Genomic DNA, 21,149 nt, shown 5'->3' with positions numbered 1-21,149 from the left:
TTGACTGGTTCAAATTTTTATCTGTTCCTTTGCATTTCGACAGCCAATAATTATCTTCTAAAAAAAAATCTCATCCATTTCAAATTCTAAAGAGAACTGTTACCATTTTTACTTGTTGCTTTCTCGCTAAATACCATTGCAGTACAAAAACCCCTAACGCCCATTAAAGCTTCAATACAAAAGTGTGCAAAACAAATAAGATACTCAAACGGGAAGAAATAAAAAAAAAAGGATGGAGAAAGCAAAAAGGAAAGCTAACCAGCTTGAGCTGGTGGGAGCGGCTTCGAAGGAAGCTTAGCCGCCGGCTTGGATTACTGCTGCTGAGCTGTAGGAGCTGGGGTTTTCTTAGCTGCGGCCACAGGAACCTTCTGAGCAGCAATCAGCTGTGATGGGTCTTCGTCTCCCAATAAATCAGCTGTGATGGGTTAATCGCACTTTATCCCCTTTAAGTATAGGCCGTTTCTCACTTTACCCCCCAACGTTTATTTTTCCTCAGTCTACCCCAAAAACTAACAGTCAACTCTAATGGACATAAACGGAATATTGAAAAGACAATAATATCCTTATGAAAATATTGAACAACCCAAAATATCCATATATGCTGGTTTATGAAATGCAAGTTTCCAAAATTACCCTGGAATAATGGAGGGAAATTTCCCTCCATCTGGCACGGGACAGAAAAAAAAAAAAAAGACCAGCTCTTTATATATCCATTGTTGAATAAAAGACCAGCTCTTTATGGCTTTCGTCCATTATACTTACAGAGTACCCATTTTCCTTAAATACTAATTTATTTGTCGGATAACATAAAAATAAACCCGTTGTTGAATAAAAGAGCCCCACTTTTCAAAGCTTTCGTTCATTATAAGAACAAAGTACCGATTTTTCTTAAACAAAAATTTAGTTATCAGATATAATTAAAATTAACTCGTTGTTGAATAAAAAACCAACTTTTTATGGCTTTCCTCCATTACTACAACATAGTACCCAAGGTGCCTTAAATAGAAATTTATTTATCGGATAAAATAAAAATAAATTCGTTGTTGAATAAAAGACCAGCTCTTTATGCCTTTCGTCCATTATACTCACAGAATACCCAAGGTGCCTTAAATAGAAATTTATTTATCGGATAAAATAAATTTAAACCCATTGTTGAATAAAAAACCAGCTCTTTATGACTTTCGTCCATTATACTCACAGAGTACCCATTTTCCTTAAATACTAATTTATTTGTCGGATAACATAAAAATAAACCCGTTGTTGAATAAAAGAGCCTCACTTTTCAAAACTTTCGTCCATTATAAGAATAGAGTACCCATTTTTCTTAAACAAAAATTTAGTTATCGGATATAATAAAAATTAACTCGTTGTTGAATAAAAAATAAGTTCTTTATGGCTTTCCTCCATTACAATAACATAGTACCCAAGGTGCCTTAAATAGAAATTTATTTATCAAATAAAATAAAAATAAACCCGTTGTTGAATAAAAGACCAGCTCTTTATGCCTTTCGTCCATTATACTCACACAGTACCCAAGGTGCCTTAAATAGAAATTTACTTGTCGGTTAAAAATAAATTTAAACCCGTTGTTGAATAAAATACCAGTTTTTTATGACTTTCGTTCATTATACTCACACAGTGCCCATTTTCCTTAAATTCTAATTTATTTATCGGATAACATAAAAATAAACCCGTTCTTGAATAAAAGAGCCCCACATTTCACATTTACGGTTGGAATCTCCTCAACTTTTCCTATCCCTTTTCTGCTTAACTGCAACACCCAACAGGTCTTCAGGTTCCAGGTCACAAAAGACCTTTACACGTGCCCATCCAACACATTTTCCCTACCGTTTGTGGCCACAATCACTTACACCTCCTGTTCCCCCACCTTTCCACACCTCTTCTTTGACTAATAAACATATCGCAGCAACATCCCTGTTTCTAAGGCTTCATATCTACTTTTCAAATTTTCATGCTCATTTGCCAATTTTTCATGCTCCCTTTGCAAGTACATTAGTTTCTCCTTTTGCTCCACCAGTCTAGATTGCAGCATTACACTTACTTCTTTTGTTTTGCTACAAACTTCAGGATCTACCTATGAAAAGTGCCCACATGCATGTCGGTTCTAAATAAAAAAAATAGTTGTTTAAACTCTTTCTAACTTATTCAGGTATAGAGCCAAATTAAAGACAATATTAACAAATTATTAATGAAAAATTCTTACATTGTAATTTGAGCAGCCGTAAAATCTTCTTCCCAAATTTTCAAGTGTCCAAGACGTGCACAATGGTGCTTCTTTACCACATCCACACATTTTTTGGGGTGATCTTTCAACATTATTTGAAGCACTTTGTGACATTTTATGATGCTTTTGGTTGACAAAGAGAAAATTTAGGAACTTTGGAATCTGCTAAAATGTATGAGAAAAATTGGCTGCAAAATACCACCTTTTATAGAACCCAACCAACGGCTCTTTGAGGGAAAAAGTAGGCTAAAAGCATCAGACACCATTGAGGGGCATTTTGGTTAGCTAAAACCAACGGCCCTTTTCGTATGGCAATTTCGAAATCTTGAAATTTTTAAAGATACAATTGCTGACGGAGGGGGTAAACTGAGGAAAAACAAACGTTGGGGGGTAAAGTGAGAAACGACCTATACTTAAAGGGGATAAAGTGCGATTAACCCTAAATCAAATGGGTTCAACTATCAAAACCAACCCACAAAAACCCCTCAGACTTCTTTTTCAACCGGACCTTTTTCAAGAAAGATTAATCAACGGTATATCCATTGTGTATCAAAATATTTTATCGATCTCTACTATCGAAGAAGAGAGACTAGAGAAAGAGAGAGAGAGCAGGGCTTGATGAACAAAGAGGCAAGGGAGAAAAATGGAACAGTGTGAAAGAAAGAGAAAATAAAAAGAAGAAGATAGAGATGGCTGGCAACTTCCTTTTGGGCTAAAATGAGGATCCTAACCTGGAGATGGTTGTCTACACACCACACAAAAGGCATCTTTTGGGTTATTATTGTCAACACAGTTTTTGTGATGGTCACCTAATTACCAAAACATCCTTTTCAAGGCAGATGAAAAAAAGTGTAGGTCAAACCCTAATCTAGATCAATGGACAAGCAAAAAAAACGATCCTAACCTGGAGATGGTTGTCTACACACCACACAAAAGGCATCTTTTGGGTTATTATTGTCAACACAGTTTTTGTGATGGTCACGTAATTACCAAAACATCCTTTTCAAGGCAGATGAAAAAAAGTGTAGGTCAAACCCTAATCTGGATCAATGGACAAGCAAAAGGTTGTAGAACAGCCAACATGACAGGCTGCTCGATGGATGGTTGAAATGACAAAAATGCCACAGAGGAGAGCAGATGAAATGCAATAAACAGTAAACTACAAACGTCTTCTTAAATATTATAAAGATATATAGAGACACACACAATGATAATCAAGTACATGAATGCTATTAGATAAAAACTAATTAGTTAGGCTTGCTATCACGACTATCAATAGGAGATATAGCATTATCAGATACGTACAGACATGATTCAATTGCTACCTAAACTAGCAGTAAGTAGGGTACTCCTATTTAAGATTGCATCAGATTACCTTGTATTGATTATTAGTATTCGCTCTGATAATCTTGGTGGTTATTAATTGTAATGCTGTTGAATGGTAGTCCATATGTATTGATGTTATTACCTGGGTAACTTGTAATCATATAGTTTTTTTTTTTAAAAAAAAAGAAAGAAAGAAAGAAACTACACATGTTTGAGAGAAAGGTATCAACGTTGGGTTTGTTGGGTTTATGTCAAATTACTTATATCCTAGCTAATACAATTAGGCCAACTATTTTGCAATCCTGCTGCATATTTCTAAGTTAATGTGTCTTTTTATGGCAGTTTAGTTTTAATGTCCTCGTTCCTATTTGTCTTCGTTAAACATAAAATTACCACTAAAAAAATTGAAAACAATCTTCTTAGCATGGCTGCAATTTCGGTTGTGTACCAAAACTTGACTCTTTACTTTCATTCGCATTATAATGTTTTAATTTTGAAACATTTGGGGCTGTTCATAATTTAGTCATTCCTTTTTTTTTTATCGCAACGATAACAATTATATAATCTATTCTAATCTAATCTAAAGAAAAAAAAGTCGACGGAGAACCTCATTAAAAGAAGTCATTCGAATGCAATAGCCATAATTAAGTGATAAGTTTGACGGGAAGCAAGAGTTAAACTCTTGATTTTCTACCTTTCCAAAACTTATAAGTCTTGGAGTTATCAACAGGTCCAAGAGGCTGTTGGCTTTCATAATTTAAGTCATTCGCAAAACACTTTTATGTTAGCTCAATGATTTGTCTTTGTCATTTGGGACTGTTTTAAATTTTCACACAGCTCACTGCATTGGAAAACGAGTAATGGTACTAAGGTTGCTGGCAGTACTACAATAATTGCTGGTACTAGGTTGCATGGCAGTACTACAATAATTGCAGGTTTTCAATTTTCACACAGCTCTGCATTTGAAAGGCTGTCGGGGCAGTACTAAAGTAATTGCAAGGAACCAAATTTCCGTACGCCATGAAAGTCGTCATAAGGTGGCAGTATCAACCTCAGCTTGATCGATGTGTGTTTGGATAGGATTATTTGACCCAAAAAAATTACTATTTATTTATATGACAAATATATTTTTTAACATATATTTTTATCTTTTTAATCAATTTTTTATTTTACATATATCACATAAAAAAAGGTACTATAATTATTATTTCAATAATCTCCTATCCAAGCACATAAATAGTATTCATCGTATGAGGAGTTTGTCTAACAAAGAGGTTAGCTTGTGAAAAAGAATTTACACTCTTAAAGAAATTTTTTTGGAGTTAAGCCTATGTACAACAGTTAAGGCATTAATGTTTTTGGGAGTAGTCTGATAGGAAAATACTTAAGCAATAATTATGCTACTTAACACTTGGAATTTTGTAAGGTAAAAAAAAAAAAAGTTATTTCATTTATTCATACCCGAGGTAAAAAATGTTATTCAAATTTTTGGCAAAAAGATCTATGTTGCTCAAGGGGAAAACAATTCAACTCATACCATGCATTCTGGAATTACTCATATTATTTACTTCTGAATTAACAGAAGCAAAGCTAGGGTCAAGTTTATTTATAAGATACTTATATATATATATATGTATCTTATTTATAAGTATATTTTATACATACATACATACACACATATATATATATATGTAGATATATATATGTGTGTGTATATATATTGTATACATACATATCTATATACACGCATATATATATTTGTATATATATACATATATATTTATTTATATAAAAAAATAAAAAAATTACTATTTATTTATATGACAAATATATTTTTTAACATATATTTTTATCTTTTTAATCAATTTTTTATTTTACATATATCACATAAAAAAAGGTACTATAATTATTATTTCAATAATCTCCTATCCAAGCACATAAATAGTATTCATCGTATGAGGAGTTTGTCTAACAAAGAGGTTAGCTTGTGAAAAAGAATTTACACTCTTAAAGAAATTTTTTTGGAGTTAAGCCTATGTACAACAGTTAAGGCATTAATGTTTTTGGGAGTAGTCTGATAGGAAAATACTTAAGCAATAATTATGCTACTTAACACTTGGAATTTTGTAAGGTAAAAAAAAAAAAGTTATTTCATTTATTCATACCCGAGGTAAAAAATGTTATTCAAATTTTTGGCAAAAAGATCTATGTTGCTCAAGGGGAAAACAATTCAACTCATACCATGCATTCTGGAATTACTCATATTATTTACTTCTGAATTAACAGAAGCAAAGCTAGGGTCAAGTTTATTTATAAGATACTTATATATATATATATATATATATATATATATATATATATATATATATATATATATATATGTATCTTATTTATAAGTATATTTTATACATACATACATACACACATATATATATATGTAGATATATATATATATGTGTGTGTATATATATTGTATACATACATATCTATATACACGCATATATATATTTGTATATATATACATATATATATACACATACATATATACATGTATATATATGTATATACACACACAGATATATGTATGTATGTATGTATACATACATGTGTGTGTAGCCATCCGGTAAATCCTGTCTAATGTAGAATTCACCCTTAAAATAATATAATGCGTCATGAGACCGAGAAGACCTTAATCTTATGGCCAAGATTGAAAGTTTGAGAACAAAGGTCTTGAATTGAAATTCCCCTTCCCCTCCCGTCCCCTCCCCACTTCGGAAATGCCATCCCTCCCTTACCTCCCTCATTAAAGAAGAGAAAATAAACAGTAATAGTGTAAGGCGATAAGGGACTAAATTTGATGGCTAAAGATGATAAATGCAAAGAGATGAGTAAGCAATTGGACGAAAGTCTTTCATAGTCACAGGTCAGAGTATGAAATTCTTTCTGGCCAAAAAATAAATCTTGCCAAGAGTAGGTTTCTGTGTTCGTCGAAGATTCCTTCGGATACCATCACTTTAATTCAACAAGCTACGGGGTTTCAAGGGCAATCTTGGCCTGTGAGATATTTGGGAGTGCCACTGTTTCGTGGCCGTAGTAGGAGTATTTTATTTGATGGAGTTTTTGCTTCTGTTAGAGCAAAGCTTCTTCATTGGAGTTCCCGCTTCTTGTCTGCTGGGGGGAAGATCATATTGCTTCGGCATGTGTTGAACTCAATGCCTATTTATTTATTGCAGGTTTCTAAACCACCGAAGGGGATTTTTCTAAGGCTAGGTAGGCTGTTTAATGCATTTTTGTGGGATGGCAAGGATGGGAGACGGATTCATTGGTCTTCCTGGGAGAAATTATGTTTTCCAGTCGCAGAAGGGGGTTTGGGTTTCAGATCACTGCTGGATGTAGAGAAGGCGTTTGCAATGAAATTATGGTGGAGAATACGTCAAAAGAATTCTACGTGGGCAAGGTTCATGCATCGAAAGTACATTGGTGACCAACATCCGTCCTCGGCAGAGGTTGGTGTTGGGTCGGCAATATGGAAGCGGGTCTGCTCAGTTCGGACTGTTGCTGAAGCCAATTTTCGTTGGCGTGTTGGTGAGGGGTTTGTCGATTTCTGGTACGATCGTTGGCTTTTTGACGAACCGCTTAGTAGCCAGTGTGATGGGGAGCCTCCTCATTGTTTGGTAGCTGAGTTCTATAGCTCTACAGGGTGGAATATTGAACGTTTGCTCCAGGTTCTTCCTCGATCGGTCGTTAATAGTATTTTGCAGACAAGTGTTGATCCAGCTCTTAAGGATGAATTGGTTTGGGCTCCTTCAACGGATGGTAGGTTCACTGTGTCGTCTACATGGGATTTAATTAGACAGCGGCGTAACCTGTCTTTGGTGTGGCGCGGAATTTGGTGCCCATTGCTGCCGTTAAAGATGTCTTACCTTGTTTGGAGGATTTTGGCTGGTTTTCTGCCGTTGGATGACAAGCTCCGTTCTAGAGGGTTTTCATTGGCTTCCAAGTGTGATTGTTGTGGTGATTCACAGGAGTCTTTGCATCATATTTTTGTGCAGGGCAACTTGGCAAGTGCTGTCTGGAAGCATTTCTTCCGCGCTTGCGGTATCCCGTGGACTTCATTCTCATGCGTTTCTTCGTTGCTAGTGGTGTGGTTTCAATCTTCTGGGAGTGGGCGTTTGGATCATGTTCGGTGTGTTATACCTGTTGTAGTGTTATGGTTTCTGTGGCGTAGTAGAAATGACGCTCGGTTTGGTAATGTTCCCTCGGCTTGCTTTAAAGTTATTTCAGACATCAATGGGTGGTTGGTTGCTCTGGGGGCTGCGCGTATGTTGAAAAGGTCTCAGTTGGAGGGGGATACGGATACCTACTTTGCACGGTATTTTCAGCTCAAACCACATAAATCTTTCTGTCCGCAAGCTATATCTTGGAGGAAGCCTCCTCGAGGGGCAGTCAAGCTGAACACCGACGCAAGTGTGTCAAATGGGTTGGCGAAAGGCGGAGGAGTGGTACGGGATTTTGAAGGGAAGATGCTTGGTGCTTTTTATAAGGAGTTTGGGGAATGTGAGGTGGTACATGCGGAAGGGTTAGCGTTGTTAACTGGTCTACAGTGGTGTGTTGGGACAGGGTTGTCAGATATTTTAGTAGAAGTAGATTCTCTAGTGTTGGCCCGGCTGGTTACTAGTCAATCGATTGGTAAGTGGCCGTTGTGTAGCATTTTAAGCCAGATTCGGTTGTTGTTAGGTAAGGTGCAGGGGACCATTACGCATATCTATCGTGAGGCGAATGCTGTGGCAGACAGCCTAGCGGCTTTATCTTTGGAGAGTCCATTTGTTACTTTCCAATCTCATCATCTGCTTCCAAGTAGGGCTCGGTCGTTGATTAACTTGGATGCAATGGGCTATCCATATATTCGAAACGTTAGTTGTTAGGTATTTTCTTATTTTTCTGGCATGTGTTGAAGGGAGGGTTTGCTTCCTTCGTCGAATGATTTTGTTGCTGTTGAATAAAATTTGGGGGGTTCTCCCCTTTTATTTAAAAAAAAAAAAAAAAAAAAATAGTCACAGGTTAGCGATCTTTGGAGCAAAAGTTAGATAGTAGAGTTCAGTGGACCATATAAAGGATTCAGGGGAAAATAAGATTGCCCAGCCTTCACAATCTCCACTCCAACTCTCTCCCAATTTAGAATACAGAAATCAGCAGAAAAACCATTAGGCCAGGGGCATACCTCTCTTCATCTTAAAGAACACCTCTTTAATCTCAGCTTTAGTGACAGAAGCCTCCAATAGTAGTTGCTTCTCATGACATAGCTTCCGCATCTCCAAAGACCTTAAAGCAGATAAGTGTTCCTCAGAAATAGGTATCGGGTCACTGAATAGATTCGTAAAGCACCTCATAGTTTCCTTTATCACCTCCTTCAGCTAACTTTATCCCATTCATATCTGTAATAGAAAAGAATCCTATTTCTGCAATGGTGCTGTTTAACTGTTCTGTGGAAAAAATTGGTAGTACTAAATTTTTTATGGTAAGCATAATAAAAATCTTATGTTTTCCTAGAAAAAAAAATCCTTTATATTGAATAACTAGGTAATAAGAACAACTATAATCGTATCTAGATTATTCAGATTTTAATTAGTAAAGAGAAAGAAATTTATGGCACATTCTTGCCTTAGTTTTCTGCCTTCTATTTTAGAAGCGGAACATAAGTCGAGAAAAGATCTAGCAATAGTTACACCAAATTATTCAAAAGTATTGTGAACCATACTGTTTTATTGATAGAGAAACATACAGCCCCCAGCATATACATTTTTATAGTTATTACATGGAGAAACTCTTGACCTGATGACCTAGAGAACCCAGGGTCAAGTTTATTTATAAGATACTGATATATATATATATATGTATATATCTCAGTTATTAATGATTAGCAATACCAGGGTAGTCATCCGGTATGTCCTGTCTAATGTAGAGATTCACCTTTACAATAAGATGATCTCCTACTTGGCTGACCACCTGAAAGGTAGTATACCCTGTTGCATACCGGAATTGTTTGGTTCCTCCTACAATTGCAAGTTCATTGACATCCAGAGACCCTATGAAAATTCCTTTTATTTCCACAGTGCTACCACTGTACGTTCCATTAGTGAACAGAAAAGTTAACAGAAGCTCTGCGTTGTTGCCATCAGGGGATGTTACTGCAGCAATGCCTTGCGAACGACCAAGTAGTGCGGATTTGATTGAAAATCCTCGTGTCAAGATATTATCAATGACAACAACAGTTCCAAATTGGTACAATTCCCCAGTTCCGTTGAGACCTGCAACTGGGAAAACAGTCTGGCAATCTCCACTTTGAAATTCATGGTCGTAAATCGTCAAATTTGTGAACACTGTCTTTGATTGTCCCAAGCTTGCTAGTAAAAGCAGACTCAGAATTTGGAGGGATGCTATGGCTAAACCCTTTGCCATTGTTTTGTTACAGGTAAAAAGGAGGAGACGAAAGAAGGAAACAAGTTGGTGTTGTGTGAAGTATGAAGCAGAAGAGGAGGATAATTTATAGGACACAACGATTTTCGTTTTCCAAAAAAAAAAAAAATTGAAAAAGTATGTTACGTAATTGTAACTGATCTTTTATCTCGTTTCTTGTGGTACTCTTTATCTCACTTTTTATTGTATTACTATTTCTCCTTCATAAATGTCATATTTTACTTTTTTTTTGTTTCTTTAAAATCCAATAACTATTAATCAGTAGAAAATTCATAAAAATCTCATTTTTTATACATTTTGATTTTTTTGAATTTCTTAAATTTTGTATATTACTCAATTAATAATTATTGAATTTTAAATAAATAGAAAAAAAACTAAAATATAATATTTATGAAACCGAAATAATAATATAATAAAAAGTAAAATAAGGAGTGACACAGAAAATAAGACAAAAATTTGTTGCGTTACGTAACAGCTTTTCAATTTCAATGTTATTGTGTTAGATAGAGCTCCACGTCCCTAAAATTGTACGGAGTTTGTAAAGTCAACAAATTTAATATGTGGACATCATATGAAGTTGATAGAGGAAAATGGGGTTTTTTTTTGTTTTTTTTTTCTTGAAGTAAGGAAGATGGGTTTTTTTTTTTTTACCTCGAAGGAAGGAAGTAAGGATCTTTTATCTCATTTCTTTCTATCTCACCTTTTATTGTATTACTATTTCTCCTTCATAAATGTCATATTTTAGCTCTTTTTTGTTTCTTTAAGATCCAATAACTATTAATCAGTAGAAAATTCGTAAAAATCTCATTTTTTATACATTTTGATTTTTTTGAATTTCTTAAATTTTGTATATTACTCAATTAATAATTATTAGATTTTAAAGAAACAGAAAAGAACTAAAATATAATATTTAGGAAATCAAAATAATAATATAATAAAAAGTGAAATAAGGAGTGACACAGAAAATAAGGCAAAAGTTTGTTGCGTTAGGTAACCGCTTTTCAATTTCAATGTTATTGTGTTAGATAGAGGTCCACGTCCCTAAAATTGTACCGAGTTTGTAAAGTCAACAAATTAATATATGGACATTGATAGAGGAAAATGGGGCTTTCTTTTTTGTTTTTTTTTTTCTTGAAGTAAGGAAGATGGGTTTTTTTTTACCTCGAAGGAAGGAAGATGGGGTTATGGGGTCAAATATCTTCATTAAAAACTTGGTATGCAACTAAATATTGTTATTTATCAATGAGGCCTTGGTTTAATTTTATAACAACCAAGGTCGAACTCCAAAAATTACACGTCTTGTGTTCATCTGTATTTAATTGCGAGTTTATCTGATTAGATCTTAGTGTTTATCTAGAAATTTTAGTTGTAACGTTGCCTAGATTTAATCCGAGTGCATCGATCGTACCTTTATAGATAATGTGTAATCATGTTAAGAAAAAGATAAACGGTACGAATGTTGGGTCACATGGTCCATTAGATTCTTTATAAAAAAATTACTTTGCGTCTGATTTGATCGTCTTGGGGATAGTTGAGAAAGTTTGTACGTTATAGCTGTTTTAGTATTCAGCATCGTCCATTTTTGACTAGTTTTGGCTAGAAGTGGCAAAATGGATTCATATTCACCAATCCATTCATATAAACCAACCTTAAATAAATTTAGATGATCCATATAAATTCAATGGTTTTAAATGAATAATCTTCTAAATTCAATTATATTGGTAGATTTAAATAGGTTATTTATGTTATCTATATACATCCACTTAACTCAAAAAACAGAAAACACACATAGTGATTACAAATATTTATAAAAAAAAATGGGATAAAATCTTGTGGGACCATCTATTCATTTCTCCATAACTTCCTCATATACCAAATTAATTTTATGGAACCACCTATTCTCTCCTTTATAACTTTTTCATATGCCAAGTTGCCAATAACATTAACTGCATTGTATTGGCTTCTAGTTCCTAGACTTCTTTCATCCTTTTCAAAATTATATTTTAGTCTCTACTCTTGTTTTTTTAATTAAACTCTCATGTAGTAATGACTATAAACATTTACATTCTTAAGTAAAGACAAAGCGAGAATGCATCATACGGTATCAAAGTAATTTTTTATTCTTTTATTCTTTTATTTATAAAAAGAATTTTTCTAACGAGTGTCCCTGCTTCACTAGTTAAGATACATAAATAACACCTTCTTCTTTTTTTTTTTTTAATAAGTGGAAGCAGGTTTTGAATCTAAAAACTCATACTGACAATCCCTCTCCCCTTATCACCCAACCCAACGCTCCAAAAAAAAAAAAAGACACCTAACTTACTAAGTAAATATAAGGTAGCTTCTATATCAATGATATAATAAAGAGTTTCATACATTTTTAGGTACTACGTACTCATGTAATGAAAATATTTTACTTGTCAAATAACATAAGACCTCTTATTAGAACTTCACTTTTATTCAAGGCATCTCTCTTGAACAGGAGTGCAAAAAATTGGAAACGTAAACTTCTTTCCACTATAAAGCTGTATTCAATTCACCCAAAAGTTATAATAATGTTGCCAAGTTATTAATTGTTCATTACTTTACAAAATAATACTTAAAGTAATGATGAAAGGTTAAATTGACCATAGTTGTTAGATTTTCTTGGAACTAAACTAATTTGAAGTTGCTTTTATGAAGCATTGAATAGAGTAGTAGTACAAGCATTTGTTATTACCAAAAGATTTTTAGGTGATTTAACGATAGAACTTTGGGAATCTATATTTTTTTGGGAAAAAAAATTTGGATCTTAAATTTAGGACTTGGGAGAGTAAATGGATGGATCATATTTTTACACTATCCATTTAAATGGCATCCATTTAGATCCATTTATTAAATAATTTTAATTGGATTGGATCAATTTGATCCATTATTCATTTAACTAAAACCATTTATCAATCATATATCCATTTTGCTACTTCTACGCACTAGTTGGTCGTTTGCAAGGCTTAGTTGCAGTGGCATCCCTTGATAACTTCAACCTGGGGCTTGCGTTTATGATTCTGTTCACTAATGGGAAGTACAGTGGTATCACTCTGGAAATAAAAGGAATTGTCATACAGTGATGGATGTCAATGAAGTTGCAATTGTAGGAGGAACCAAACAATTTCGGGATGCAGCAGTGCACGTTACCTTTGAGAGGGTCCGCTCAGCAGGAGATTATATTACTTTAATAGTTTAAGGTTGCACCGCCGCATTACAAATGACATAAAGGATGCCTACCCTAGTAGTGCTTTTCATTAATTTAACCGATGAAAATAAGCTTGACCCTAGGCCCTATAGGTCATCACGTCCAGAGTTTCTCCACGTATTAATCATAAAAAGGTATGCTGTGAGCTGTATGTTTCTTGGGGTACTTTATTACCTCCATGCGTTCAGCATCTCAAACTATCGAATTGGATATGCTTCTGGAGGTTGAGTATGGTTTAGTCTATTTTTGGATGTGAAAGTCGAAGAAAAGTTTTAATTATGCGAGAAATTGAAAGTTAATCTTTTCATTGCTGTTGGATCCTTTTGACAAAGAAGGGTAAAGTTAATATATTGGATACTTTATTACCTTCCGCTATTACTTTGTGGCATACCATACATTTTTTCTTCAAAAAGGAGAGGAACGAGATTGAAGAGTTAGGAAGGGGGAATGAGGGACACTACAACAAAAATGGTCTTTTCTGACATATCTATAAGGACACTTGCTGGTTTGTGCCATTATAAAACTTCTATCATGACACTAGTTATCAACTCAATAATATATACTCTAATTTTTTTTTATTTTATTTGATATAAAAATAATAATGTACCTTTAGACTCCCTATTATGACACTTACGAAAATGTGAGATACACCAAAAAAAATTAAAACACAAAACGACGTCGTTGGATTTTGGCGGAAGATTCCTTTGCCAAAACACTTAGTGAAATCTCAAAACTTCATTTTGCCTCCCAGTGAAATTTTGCTTCTTCTTTATCTCTCGCACAAAGTCTCTCTCTCGGCAAACTGTCTCTCAAAACTCTTGGCCAAAATTTTTCTTTCCCGCAGAGTTTTTCCTGTTGAATCTCTCCGCAATCAAACTACCCTTACTTTCCCATTGAAGGTATGTAATTGCATGATAAATTTTTGCCCTAAATTGATTTCTCTCGGTTGCCTAAATTTTTGCCCTCTGCCTCTCTCGGCCACTTTCCTCTCCTCTGCTCCCTACCTCCGCCGTCCCGTCGCCCCTACTCTTTCCCTCTCATCATCAGGTTTAGGTTCGTCAAAACCAGAAAATGGAACAACATGACATTGAAGAGGACGAGTTCGGATTCTCCAGAAATTATTTCTTAGCAAACGAATTAGGCAATTCCGGTAAGAAATCCAGCCGCATGCTCGCAGATATCGATGTCGTCGATGAACAGGTTATACTCTGTAATTTTTCTATATGTAAATTTTGGTTGGTGGTTTCCTGCAAAAAGAGTTACGTTTTTGGGCCTTTTCCTTACTGAATAATGCAGGAGCTAAGGGAAGCCCTCGCCCATCTCCCCAACATTTCTAATTTCCAAATTGGTGTCCGACGAAAATTAGGGCTCTGAGTCTGAGAGAGACCTTAGATTTGGGGCAGTTATTCTTTCTTCGATTTCAACGATTAGCAGCAAATGTCGCCTCCTCCTGGACCCTACTCCGGCACCAGCACTCTCGCCTTGGTAAACCATCTACCTCCGCCAGCTTTAATTTCTCACAATTTCATTGATGTCTGATCTAATTTGGATTTTTTTCGTTTTCGTATAACTGGTGGCAGGTGGCTCGTGCTTCAGCCTTCATGTTTGGAGTCGTCTATGGAAATCTGAAGCTTAAGTATCTTAAGGTATTATTCTCTATTATTTTTCTATTTTTCTCTAATTTTTCTCTAATTTTCTTTTGTTTACTTTTGTCTGATTTTGAGTTCTTTTTGGGTAATTATTTTTTGTTAGTTGGTGATTTGGGTTTACATAGTCAGAAATGAACATGTATGGTGCATTTAGATTTGATATTTTTTGGGGAGTTTTACAGTCCCTTTAGGGTACTACATGGATGAGATTAAAGGACTGTAGCATTTTGTTGTTTTTTAAACTGAGTGTTAGAGAGTGGTTTTAGAGGATTAAGCCGTAGAATGATTAGGCTTTATAAATCATAGTTTGCTTTATTCGCTACCCGAATGTAGACTTGTATAATTTACTTTAGTGCTTGGTAATCACTGGGAACTGATTCAGTTTGTTGAGTGTTATAAGAAGTACTGGTAGGCTTTGGCAGCATAGGGGTGTATTAATAATGAGTCATACATGGATATTTGAGAGGCTTGAGTCATGGGGATTGTAGCTTCTGATGCATCTGTGATGTTGAATTGGTGATACAATCAGCACTAGTTCTATCAATATCTGTGATGTTTGGCGGCGGAGGCTTTTTTCCGTCTTTTGCCCATCAGTGGCTTGGTTCTTAGATTTATTATGATATTCCTGCATTCTTGATTGTACTGTGCTTGCTCAGCAGAAAATGATATTCCAGATAGCTTCATTTTGAGCTGAGCTTTATAAGTAACCACTATGATTTGATCAATCATTTATTAGACTAGAAAAAGTTCTAGCCTTTTAGTAACCTTATGCTTTCGTAGTTTGGGATTGGTTTCGAATGAATGCAATGCGTTTAAGATTTGCGGATATAGATTTTAAGGTAGTTGACTTTGTCAACAGAATTAATCAGACATTTTTTGTGTTGACATCGGATGTGACCATGATAATGTTACATTCCAGCTAAGTTGCATTAATCATCGTTGTTCTAGTGCATAGATCATGCTAGAAATGCTAATGAAATATTAGTCCATTTGCAAAGTGCAAATTGATATCTTAATTCTCAAGTAAACGATCCTTGTCTCCTGCATTTGCTCAAATTGTCTAATATAATGTGTGAATGCAGAGGAAAGCTTTCAATGGAGAGCTCTGATGATGGAAAGAATGGTCCTCTGGATGCCAGGGAGCATTCTCTAACATCTGATGGCAAAAAATCCATAAACGAAGTTCTTAATGGTCCAAATGGCCTTTGCTCGTAGAACTTACACATGGATAGGCACATGTTTTATGTATTGTGTGACATGTTACAAGCCAGAGGCCTCTTATGTCACACAATTAGAATAAAGATTGAGGAGCAGGCAGTGATTGATCATGTTTATAGTTGGGCACAGGATATGTACTCGAGCAGTTCAAGAGCTATTTGGATACTCAGGCGAAACCATTAGCTGCCATTTCAACAATGTTCTAACAACAATTATGGCAATTTCACGGGATGTTTTTCCACCTCCTAGGCCTGATGTTCCACCAGAATTTGTGAAGATCCTCAATTTATCCTCATTTTCAGGTAACCTGAAAATAATACTCTGATTTTTTGTAGTCTTTCTAATTTGTCCTTGAACTATTTTTTGTCTTAAAAGTTACTGTTTATCAAGTAGAATTGCGTGGGAGCAGTTGACAGTATATATTTGCCTGTGCAGTAGGATTGGATGAGCAAGTTCCTTTCTGGAACAAGAGTGGTTTTCTTTCACAAAATGTACGGGCTGTATGCTCCTTCAGTATGAAATTTCACTATGTTCTTGCTGGTTGGGAAGGTTCCATCAAAATGTACAATCAGCACTAGTGCAAAACTTCACCAGTTAAAACTAGCAACTTCAAAGAACTACGAAGTCCCATATAATGTGGACCTTGCAAAGGAAGGAGGACTGCTCTCAATAGTGATGGAACTGCAAGTAGGAAATTGCAGTACATAGTTATGTCCAATATCTATAATTTTTTCCATCGCATTTGATAGACCAAAGGCTATATTTCTAGCATGACATGATTTCCAGTAGGTTGAATTGCTTGAACGCAAACTATTTCCTGGGGTGTTATTATATTATTATTGTTGCAATTTTTTTCCTATCATTTTCCAATCTCAAATGCTCAAGAATTGGAAAAAAAATTTCTGTTTCCCCAGATCACTGGATACACTTTTCTTCATCCCTTCAATTTCTCGGCTGTTTTCTCTTCTTCTGAAGGATTGGCACTAACCTCTACTAAAGCATAGCCGGACTGCTCCACCTAGAGATGGCTGAAGGAAGTGGAAATGAGGAGACAACTCTTGAGCATACATCAACATGGGCAGTGGTAGTTGTTTGTTTCATCTTGATTGCTGTTTCCATACTTATTGAACATGGTCTTCATCTTCTGGCTAAGGTAAGCCATACATTTCTATTATGATTCTACTAATGTTTGAACCACTAAATGTGAAATTGCTATCTATTTTGAATGAGTATCTGTTTCTATGAAAACTTTGGCCAAATATGCATATGACAATAGTTTCTAATGAAGTTACAAACGATGCTGAACCTCTGGCATTATACCAAGAAGGTGTTAATCAAGTTAACTGGTTACACTTCTAAACCCTTGCCTGTGGGCAGAATCTGAGCTAGCTTTATTCATTTGTAGCAAGAAGTAATTTTGCATGCCAGTGCCATGCATTGTTGACTAACCTGTCGCATTCAGTGTTTGGACAGGTGGGAGTATATTGGCGGCACTTGGTTCCTTTCAGCAAATGTGGTTTTCAAAATCTGAGTAAGCTTTTACATCCACTCTACCTTTCAATATTCAACTTTTTTTCTTTTTTTCTCCCTATTTTCAGTTTGTTTTATCTCTCGATTAACAGGTTTGAGGAACATGGAACTTCTTATGTTCAAAGAAAATGCCCGTAAAGTACTTTACTGGTGCAAACAATTATCACATTAGACAGAAATTCATGGAGCTGACTTCACTTTGATTAGTTTGCTGACGGTATGGGTTGCTCGGTTTTAATATCCTGCTTTATAGGAGCCCAAACAATGTACTATATATATACTATACCTCTCGCGGATCGTTGCTAATATTGTACAATTACGTTACCTGACTTTTAGCATTTCTTTCAACTTGTTAGGGATGAGAGTCTTTTTGTTTGTGCACAAGAAAGTCTTTCAAGTTATTGTAAATGAGAATCTTTCGGTACTTTATTGGGATTTTAGTACTTGCTTTGAGCACTTGTTTGCGATTTTAGTAATTGCTATGTTTGTACTTGTTATCGACTTTTAATTCAATGAATTATATTTGAGTATCGACTTCTTCTTTTAAATTGCTATATGCATTCTGCTCTTTGAGATAATTTTACAAGTCCCTTAGGATTTTGGTTGATGGAATGTACAGCAGGGAGGACTAATTGCAGGTTGCTTCCATATAAAAAAAAAAACAGGGAAAAAACTCCTGGCAATTAAAAGTGTCAGCATAGCTTAGCTTCGAAAAATACTAATGACAAATGGGCATGTCGTCCAAAGCAGTGTAAATTCACATGGCTACGCGTCCTTAAAGTCATATATTAAGACAACTAAAGATGCCTTCATAAATTGGATATACTACTGATCCGCTACTGATGTTCTAATGCTATACGGACACTTTCGATTATCACAAAAAAAAGTTTTTGTTGGCAGAGGGAATGCTATAGCAGCATGGTTTTCCGGACACCTTTGAATGTTGCTAAAGATTTGAGGCTATCCCCACATTGGAAGGGACAACACTCGCCCTAGGTGTGAGGATAGATAAAATGTCAGGTTAGATTATCTATACTGACACTTTTAAATGCCGCTAAATGCCATTTTTGTTGTAGTGGGATTTGAACCAAGACCTCTATTTTTTTGAGTTTCGACCTCAATCATTAGATTAAAACCTACTCGACCTCAAGACATACTATTCCAGTTAGCTACAAATCAATAAAATCTATCACCATTTATTAATACAAAGGGCATTATCAGCCTAAATCTGCATTTGCTCTTTCTCATTGAATGGTACTAAAGCCTTTTTTATTAAAAAAAAAAATGCCATAAAAAGTTTATATATTATAAATGAATTTGTTAAATGTACTATAAGTCGATAATGAAATCTCTTAAATAGTGCAATTGATAGTTTATGCTTCAATCTGCTATTAGCGTTAGTTTAGGAGTGTAAATTGCAATTAACCAAAAAAATAAATTGTACTACAAGACTCTTTGTACGTACGCCAGTGTTTGTGTATTTGGTGTGCGTTTGATATGTGCATTTAAGCGCGCCGCTTATCATTGAGCTTGAAAATGACGACAGTTTCCCCAAAAAAAAAAAATATATGATGAAAGTTCTTAGACGTAATGTCCGAGTGCCGAAAGTTTTGGATTCGGACTAAAATAAAAAAATTGTATGAACCAATGAGATTGGGTTGAGGTCGTTAAGCCAATGATTGAAGACAAAATCCTATCGAGTTTGGTAAATGAACATGCCTGGAAATCACTAAGTTATTTTTTCTGGCATTTCTTTTTTCTTTTTGAGCTAAAGTGTCCTCTTTTTTTTTCTTGACTAAACAAACTTGATGATATTTACTTGAAGAAATTTCTAAAAAGTAATTTGCTTGAACCTAAAAATAATTTAACCTTTAATCCAACTTTTGTAGTTCAACTTCTAATGCAAATTTCAGTTTAGCATTTAACCGGTAAGATTAAGTAATTTGGTCATTAACAGAAGATAAGCTCATAGCTAGACCGTTGTCACATATTTAGTCATTTTCTTAGGCTAGAAAAGCACGTAAAGCTCATGGAACTGTATAAATTAGACACAAAAATTAAATGCCGGAGAGAATTTCAAAATTGTTGATGCTTTTCTCCACAAGTAAAATCTTCAAACTTGAACAGGGGGAACATGATTTTCATTGAATTGAGTTTTCTTGAGTTGGGAACTATGTCTTTCATCTAAAAAATTGGAGCCTTCACGGCACATTGTAAAAAAATGGACCTGAATTTTTTTTTTTTTTTTTTTTGGCAAAAGGGTATATTTTCTGTATGAAAGTATTGTAATTTAAGGGGTGGGTGATCATTCTGACACTATAATAGCAGAATCACTTTTTTTTTTTTTGTATACTTATTTTGTGCTCTTAGGGCACTACATAGGAAAAACCATTTACCGAGAACTGAAAATTCTTTTTACTTGACAGATAAACCTAATTTCTCTGTTACATCAATTGTGATATTAAATATTTACAATGTACTTATTTTAAAATTCTTATCTAGACTGGAAGGGATTATAGTACTCTTTACTAGTTGCACATGGAATTTCAATTGTGTATGAGTTCTTTAAAGAGTAGCTGCAATTGGATGAATTACAGAAGGATTACATCACTAATTAACAGCTTAGTGAAAACATAAAATCTATCTATTTTACGACTTTTCTTGCATGGTACGTCCCACTTCTCTTAAACTCTATTTACATGCCAAATTCCTCCACCGCAAAACAAATTAAGAAATCCAGACTTTCTTTTTTTTTTTTATTGAAACGAGTATGATAATGATTGCTACCTAATTAGCCGTGGACCCGTGGTTACTTATTTTAGCAGCTGAAGTATCTATAAATGGCATCAATAAATTTTTGAGCATGAGTTTTCCCAGTCAAACCAATCGAAACAAAGACAAGCATGACAATGATAAGTCTCGCACATAAGTTACAGGGATAAAGACCAAGTTTAAGTTTTGACAATGATAAGTCTCGCACATAAATGCACACATCAAACACACATAAAATACAGAAACACTGGCGTACAAAGAGTCTTGTGGTACAATTTATTTTTTTTTTGGTTAATTGCAATTTGCACTCCTAAACTAACGCTGGCAGCAGTTTGAACCACAAACCATCGATTGTAGAATTTAAGAGCTTACACTATCGACTTATAGCACATTTTACAAATTCATTTGTAATCAATAAACTTTTTATGGCTTTTTTTTGGGAATAAAAATGGCTTTAGTACCATTCAATGAGAAAGAGAAATTCACGAACAAATGCATATTCACCTACTAATGTCCTTGTATTAATAAACGGTGAGAGATTTTCTTGATTTGTAGTTAACTTGAATAGTGTGTCATGAGACCAACAAAGTGTTGGAATGTATGCCCTAAAACAATGTATTTGTTTTTATTTTATACATTCCTAAATTATATGTTTTGTATTTTATTATACATTCCTAAATTATATGTTTTGTATTTTAAT

The 21,149-nt window shown here is 34.6% G+C and overlaps 1 protein-coding gene across 1 annotated transcript; it reads right to left on the bottom strand.

The window, feature by feature from the left end:
- Window positions 1-9,481: 9,481 nt before the first annotated feature.
- On the bottom strand, window positions 9,482-10,030 carry LOC113687368 (dirigent protein 11-like). The gene has a single exon (XM_027204989.1). The coding sequence runs from the start codon at window positions 10,028-10,030 to the stop codon at window positions 9,482-9,484; it is 549 nt and encodes a 182-aa protein (XP_027060790.1).
- Window positions 10,031-21,149: the final 11,119 nt, after the last annotated feature.

The sequence above is a fragment of the Coffea arabica genome, chromosome 5e (genome assembly GCF_036785885.1).
Source record: "Coffea arabica cultivar ET-39 chromosome 5e, Coffea Arabica ET-39 HiFi, whole genome shotgun sequence".
Classification (NCBI taxonomy): Eukaryota; Viridiplantae; Streptophyta; class Magnoliopsida; order Gentianales; family Rubiaceae; genus Coffea; species Coffea arabica.
The sequence above is the reverse complement of the archived record's forward strand: the minus strand, read 5'-3'. Positions and strand labels throughout refer to the sequence as shown.